The 7,620-nt window shown below is 35.3% G+C and overlaps 1 protein-coding gene across 2 annotated transcripts; it reads left to right on the forward strand.

Moving 5' to 3' along the window:
* Nucleotides 1–929: 929 nt before the first annotated feature.
* LOC113310435 (signal peptide peptidase-like) lies at nucleotides 930–6,900 on the forward strand. 2 transcript variants are annotated; one of them, XM_026559123.1, is made up of 13 exons: nucleotides 930–1,086; nucleotides 1,211–1,329; nucleotides 1,953–2,068; nucleotides 2,187–2,338; nucleotides 2,435–2,520; nucleotides 3,759–3,886; nucleotides 4,553–4,615; nucleotides 4,710–4,760; nucleotides 4,964–5,050; nucleotides 5,159–5,228; nucleotides 5,576–5,712; nucleotides 5,853–5,930; nucleotides 6,425–6,900. In XM_026559123.1, the coding sequence occupies exons 2-13, from the start codon at nucleotides 1,290–1,292 to the stop codon at nucleotides 6,536–6,538; spliced, it is 1,122 nt and encodes a 373-aa protein (XP_026414908.1). In that variant the 5' UTR covers nucleotides 930–1,086; nucleotides 1,211–1,289; the 3' UTR covers nucleotides 6,539–6,900. The 2 variants fall into 2 exon arrangements, with proteins under 2 accessions (XP_026414908.1, XP_026414909.1); XM_026559124.1 differs by lacking the exon at nucleotides 4,553–4,615.
* Nucleotides 6,901–7,620: the final 720 nt, after the last annotated feature.

The raw sequence follows: 7,620 nt of genomic DNA on the forward strand, positions 1-7,620 counted from the left end.
TCCATCTTTAGCTTCCCCTATGTTAGGAAAAGGATTAGATTCAATATGAGCGTTTACAAATTCCAAAAAAAAAAAAAAACACTGAACTCGAAAAACTTTTAACCAACCAAACACCCAAAAGAATTTATAATTGTTCCAGATCTCCTATTTCGAGAATTTTCATCTTTAAATTCCACATCCAAATGCACCATAAAATTTTAACCACATATTTTAACTCATATATATATATTTTTTTGTTGATACGCGAAAGCCAGATCCAGGCTCCTACCCGAACCCAGCCAGTTAGATTGGCCCCACTGCCAGACCCAACACCGCTAAACCCACCATATAACTAATCTATTACAAACCTTTACGACGGTGGGGATTGAACCCCTGACTTCCTCCTTATTAGAATTGATGGGATACACTGAACTATGCTCTTGGACCCATCATATATATTTCAATAACAAACCCAAATTGTACATATTTCTTCACAAATATTCACGTAACATTTTAATCTCATAGTGGTGTTGATTCATGTAACATTTTAATATCATCATCTTGATCCATATTGGGTCATGCATTAACCAGCTTCTTTCTGCGACTCGATTAAACTATTTAAAATTTTAGGTGCTCCGGTAGATGTAGAAGTAGAATGGGTCAGATAACGGAGAACTCAAGCCTGGCTTCTCAAAGGTGCGAGCTTAATCGATAGAACGATGCAAGTCAAACAAAAGGCAAGCGGGCGGGGTACGGGTCATGAACCACTGTATTTGGACAAATGGAACTCACGTTGACGTGGCAGTCTAATCATCTGACTTTGACGCGTAGCCGTTGGATTCCGTTATTTTACGTGTGTAGTGTCTGAGCTTAGGATTTCTTCTATCGTCAGATTAACGGTTAGTATTGTCCAATATAAAACTAGATCCAATTAAGGGACCTACCAAAATTTTGATACAGAAAATCTTTTCAAAGAACGAACAGGGAAGAAAAACCCTAATTCCACATTAGGAAAGTCTATTTTATTTCAGACACTTCTTCTTCTCTCTTCGATCTGTGGAAATTCAGACACAGAATCGAGAGATCAATTTCTTGACTCTTTTCAAGGTACACGAAAATCCTAATTCTCTTATTTCTGTATCATTTTGTAATGGATCCAATTTGATTCTGATTACTCTTTTAATTCTTAAGGTTTGATTTCTTTTTTGGGTTTGTTGTTGTTTATTCTCAGATCTGTGTTGAAGAAGAAGAGGGGGTGCTAGGAAAGCATATGCAACTCTATCCAAGTCTGTTATAGAGAATAATTAAGAATGAGGACTGGAGAACGTGTTGCTAATTTGGCTCTTTTAGGTTATTCTCGAAACTGATTTTATGTTATATTGATTGCTTAATATTATAACTCAGAAACTTAGATCGACATACTTATATTTGCTTAAGAAATTTGATTGATTCATGCAATGCAACAACATTTTTTACCCTAGTAAAAGCAAATTTTATGCAATTGCACTTCAGAACAATCAATTACACAAGCAAATAATCCTTGAAATGTGTGAATTCTCACTTCTCCATGTTATTTGAATTTTGATGTTAGGTCTGTGGAGACAGACTTGTGACACTCATAATCCCTATAGTTGGCAACTTAACTAATAATAAGTCAGTAGTAATTCTTCACTCATAAACATGCCGTTGTATTCAGCAATGAAGTGGGGCTTGTTAGAATATCGTTTGATTGGATCTCCCATGCCTATTTCACCAATGCCTCTTTAAGTACGACAAGTGTGCTTTTTTTTTTCTTTCTTTTTTTGTGTTCTGGGCATATGTTTGTAATCTGATGTTGGACTTAATTTCTTTCCGCCGGATGAAATAAATGTCTGATCGTGCTGATCAGAAATTAGCGTTTTAGTTTGTTCGTGAATTAAATTAATCGGATAAATTATCAACCATGTATCATTACTGATTATCTCTGTTTGCAGGATTATCTTTGGCACCCCTTGTTGTGAAGGTAGATCCAAATTTAAATGTTGTTTTGACAGCTTGTCTAGCAGTTTATGTGGGTTGCTACCGGTCTGTCAAGTCAACCCCACCTACAGTAAGTCAAATAGTTATATGCCAGTTCACATCCATTTTATTTTCATGTTGCTGGTTCCTGGTTGTTGTGTATTAGAGTTTAGGCCCATTCTGATGATTTGATTAATATACTAATGCAGGAGACTATGTCAAACGAACATGCTATGCGATTTCCATTAGTTGGGAGTGCAATGCTTTTATCACTATTTTTACTCTTCAAATTCCTTTCAAAAGACTTGGTTAATGCTGTATTAACATGCTACTTCATTGTGCTGGGGATCATCGCGCTCTCGTATGTTCTCTCCTTGGTTCATACTACTGTATTTTTTAGGCTCGCTATTGGAATTTTCTCTTATGTAATCCGATGTTTCCTCTTTTTCCGACATAGGGCTACATTGGTACCTGCAATTAGTCGTTTTCTTCCAAAACTTTGGAATGATGAAGTTATCGTCTGGCATCTACCATACTTCCGCTGTATTTGATCTCACCTTTTCTCTTTATTTTTATTCGTCTTTTTGTGAGAGTACAACTATTAACTTCGATCTATTAGTTTTGTTTTTAGTTTTGGAGCCATTGTATTTCTCCTGTTACTTTAAGCGCCACCTGCTGCCTGCTTTTATGATCACGTGGCATGTCCTTTAGGAGCCTTCAATTGAGATAAAGTGCTTATGTTAGTTCTACTTTTTTGTTTCTTGGCATTGCTATCTTTGGGATTATCCTTCTTTATAATGGACCTGAATTGCGATTATTACTTAGCTAAGCACTTGGTTTGCTGGCAATGCAGCAACGAGAAGTTGTATGGCCATGTAATCAAATTCCTGTTTGTACCTTTTTGTGGATGATCATGATGAGAACCAAAGATGGTATCTTATGCTTGTCGATCCTTTTATCCTTCTTTATTCTCAGTACTGAGTCACTGGAGGTCCAATACATTTTTAACCCTATTCTCAGCAATATTTGAGCTCATTCTTTTCAGTTCGGATTTCAAATACCTATTGACTTTAAGTAATACACATGGAGGGATGTGACCAGTGTCAGCTGTTTTTTTCATGAAAAACTAGTGACCATTGAGAAGAAAACGCTGGCCATGTTCAAACAGGAAAGCAGTAGCGGCCGTCATAACAATTTTGTTACAGTAAAACATTACAGAATTTGAAGTTCGAATTCCAATTAACATCTATATGATGGACTAACTACTCTCAAGTACATAATGTGTAAATTAGACTCAGTACAATGATGATTGTCTCTTTTGGTTTCCACAATTCTACATTGAAGAGAATCTGGATGATGTATTCTCCAATTTGACGTTCCAATGCCACTTCTTGGCAATTAGAACCTTCCTTTTAACTCCCTATTAGTAGAACTCTAGCGTACCATCTTTTTTTTTGATTTCTATCTTATATTCTCCAAGTAAGACCCGTAAATAATCTGAGCATAACTCCTTTTTTCTTCTTTGTTTCTTGTTGTCTTTCTTTCTTTTCGGTTCTGCATATGATGGGTTTGATTGCTGCATTGGGTGCTTTTGTGTGATAAGGTTTCACATGTTAGCACCGTGATGCACTACATTGGTTCTTTTGCATATTGTCTTTTCCCGGAAACTAATCTTATCATCCTTGTGGTTCTGTTTCTTTTTTATGCTTACTACAGTTTGATTGTTAACCTTAAGTATTATTTACGCAGAATGATGTTTATTTTTGTGCTTGCTTAAACAGCTGTGGAGGTTGAGTTCACGAGGTCTCAGCTAGTTGCAGCAATCCCAGGAACTTTTTTCTGTGTATGGTATGCTAAACAGAAGCATTGGTTGGCTAACAATGTATTGGGCCTTGCATTCTGCATTCAGGTGACAACTGACCCATGGAAAGCCATATACCGTTGTTTTTTTAATTACTATTTATTTTATAATATTTGATTTATTGATTTAGGCTCTTAGATCCTTTGTAGAGACATTATCTTATTTGTTTGATATCATATGTTCCAAGATGCGTGGTAAAATACGTTCGTTCTTTTTTCCTCTGGAAGTTTTTTTGTTTCTTATGGATGTGGTTGCTGCTATAGTCATTGCGTGTTTCTTAATTGACGATGCAAGAGTGATATATGGTATGTGTGTCGTCTTGAGTCACATGTCAGAGGTGTCAAACAACTTAGGACAATTAGAAAATTTAATTGCTTTCCTTGTAATTGTGGGTATTATCTTTCAGTTAGAGTTTAATGATCCGAAATATTTGTATATACATGCAAGAAAAAGACATTAACTTGGAACTTTATACGAAGTGTTAATACGGTTTTGTAAACAAGGCTAGGAAGTATAGACAAGTACTTGCAACATTATTTGGGCACAGATGGAACCACTTAAGAACATAGAGAAGTTGGGGACATCTTGGAACATAATTTGAGCATTGCTCTGTTGAGGCTGGGCACATTATATTGAATGTTTGGAAAGATGTGCAGGACCATCCTCTAATTAGTGATATAGCATTGAAAAGTAGATGTATGTTGCATATTACAGATATGGAACTTTGCTGGAACTATGATACTGGATCAGAAGTGCTTCTTTTTATGGTTTAAAGCTGTATGTCGTAATGCATCAATTATTTGTTTCTTCTTTTCTGTTTCATTTTTGAGCTGCAATAAGCTTAATAGCTCGTGTTTGATCAATTTTGCAGGGAATTGAAATGCTTTCCCTGGGTTCCTTCAAAACTGGTGGCATTCTCTTGGTAAGTATATACATCTCATACCATCAACTAGCTAGTTGTGTCACTTCAACCTGTAATATTAGCGTTGTCAAATGCTAACTTTAATTTGCAGGATGATCTTGTTTCTCCAGTGTTTTTGTCCTTCTATGATGTAGTTTCTGGTAAACAAATTAGTATTGCTTGTCTGTGCTGCTACTAATTGGGGATACTTTTTCTCATTGCAGGTTGGTCTTTTCTTTTATGACATATTCTGGGTATTTTTTACCCCGGTGATGGTTAGTGTTGCAAAATCATTTGATGCTCCAATTAAGGTTAGGATTCCCTACAAATCTAGATATCCCTGTTTGGTTAAACTCGTAGCAGAATATGCGTGTATACATCGTGCTGACCGAAATACTGTTTTCTTCTCAATTTTGCAGCTTTTGTTCCCAACAGCAGATGCTGCTCGACCATATTCCATGCTTGGACTTGGGGATATTGTAATTCCTGGTAATTGGTTAACTTATACTTGTTGTTTTGTGGCATAATCATGTTAGATCGTGTCCATTAGGTGTACATGCATTGCAGTATTTTCTTACCTCAAAAACGTTATTTTCGGTTAGTGCCCTTTTCCGAATATGTCTGTTCCCTGTTTAGACTTTAGAGTAACAAATCCCCTTGTGTGCTGGAATTTTTTATATCCATCTGTCATTCCTTATGGTTCTGTAGCGAAGATCTTACATTGTTGGTGACCTCGTATCTTCTAAGTTGGATTTTTGTAACGTCATTACTTTTTATTTTTTGTAATTTAATTTTTAATCTGATGAGAAATTTTTCCTTGATTTTTTTTCCTGAAGGCATTTTTGTGGCATTGGCACTTCGATTTGATGTTTCAAGGGGAAAAGAAATTCGATATTTCAATAGTGCATTCTTTGGTTACGCCCTTGGTATAGTGCTTACTATCGTTGTGATGAACTGGTTTCAGGCTGCACAGGTAACTTACGCAACAAGTACTAATTATCCTGTTATGTTTTCAATATGTAGAAGCAAATAGGAAAAAAAATCCGTTTTTTGTATTGTGTTTATCTTGTTTCATTTAGTTAGTTTATTCTGTTGTTTTTTTTCTTGTTTCAGCCTGCCCTTCTGTACATTGTACCAGCTGTAATTGGATCTTTGGCAGTTCACTGCTTATGGAATGGGGAAGTGAAGCAGGTCTGTTTTAAATCTTTTGTTAAATTAATGGTTCCCTTGACTTATGAGGAAACCTCTTCTGCATTTATATTCAATATATATCAGATTCTCTATCCTTGAAATTTATGTAGGTTAAAACAACTAGTTGAGACCAATTTCTCTGGTCACCAAGGAAACAGAAAGACACATTTGATATCGAATGCACACTTAGTTTGATTTATTGCTTCAGTATATATAGATTACATGGGACATGATTTTCAATCTGTTAGGGGGAAACATGGGGGTAACTTCCCTGTTACATGAAAACAGAAAGTTACCAGATTTTCTTCTTTTTCAATATTTCAGTGTTCCAAGGCTTTAAAAGCTTCATATTTTAAACATTTTTTCTCAGTCCCGAACTTTTGAAGTCATATTTTAAACATTTTAAATGTACTTGGTGCAAATTTCATCTTGGTTGTAGTTTTTTTTACTCTTTTCTAATTTTCTCTGATCCATCTTTCTGTTGTCATTTGTAGCTATTGGCGTTCGACGAATCCAAGACTGACGAATCCAAGACTGCTGCTTCATCTGAAGATGGAGAGTCTAGTAGTAGTATTGATGATTCCAAATCAAGTAAGAAAGATGAGTAAAAGGAGAACGTCAAAAGCTTGCCTAGAGATAAAGATATGAACATTTTTACTTCGGGTACATTACAAAGAAAAGGAATGCTATTTGAACTTAACGTTTAGAGAACCCCAGCTTAATGATGCCGTTGGGCTCTCGGCTAGACTGACTTATGAAAACTGATAGGGAGAATGGTTTAAGGATGGGATGCCATTTTATGTAACAGATTTTGGTATCAAAAAGTAATAAATTAGATAATAGTTAATTTATAAAATACTATGTATTACTGCTCAGCGTAGCCTTCCACTCTTAGATCCATATGATTCCCTTTTCCTGAAATCAAGTACTATATATACTCATGTTTTCTAGCTCAATTACAACTTGGCAAGTTTATGCAAGCACACACAGATGATTCAGGTAGTTCGGCAGCAACGAATTTGGCCTAGAGTATGCATCTTGGAAATCATTTTTTTTTTTTTTTGAGAATAAACTTAAAAATCAGATTACATGTGGTCAACGATAGAAACTCTACGAATTAATATTTAATATTGTTGGGACCATCAAAATTTATTAATTAAGAAGATATTAATTAACCGATAAATTAATTATTTGTTGAAGTAGAAACAAAAATATCAACACTTCGAACTCCTGCGGATTTTAGACCTATCAGCCTCAACTACACAATTTATACTCATCTCCAAAATTTTCAATAGATTAAAACCCATTTTAAATAGGCCAATATCTTCAAATCAATTTGCTTTTCTATCAGGGAGGCAAATTAATATTATTATCATAGCACATGAACTGCTACACTCGATGAAAACCTCAAAAAGAAAAGAGAAGGTTTTTTTGCTCTCAAGATTGATCTATCCAAAGCCTTTGATATAGTTGAGTGGCCTTTTATTAAAGAAACTTTATCTTTTAAACGGATCCACGTGACCAATTTTCTCTAATTCAAGGGGTTTAAGACAGGGTGACCCGATATCACTATATCTCTTTCTAATTTGCATGAAGATTTTCTCAAGATTCCTTGAAAAGCCTATGAAAGAAAATAAAATCTCGAGGCTTAAAATAAACAAACACGCCCCTACTATTTCCCACCTTTTTT

This window comes from Papaver somniferum, chromosome 9 (assembly GCF_003573695.1).
Source record: "Papaver somniferum cultivar HN1 chromosome 9, ASM357369v1, whole genome shotgun sequence".
Taxonomy (NCBI): Eukaryota; Viridiplantae; Streptophyta; class Magnoliopsida; order Ranunculales; family Papaveraceae; genus Papaver; species Papaver somniferum.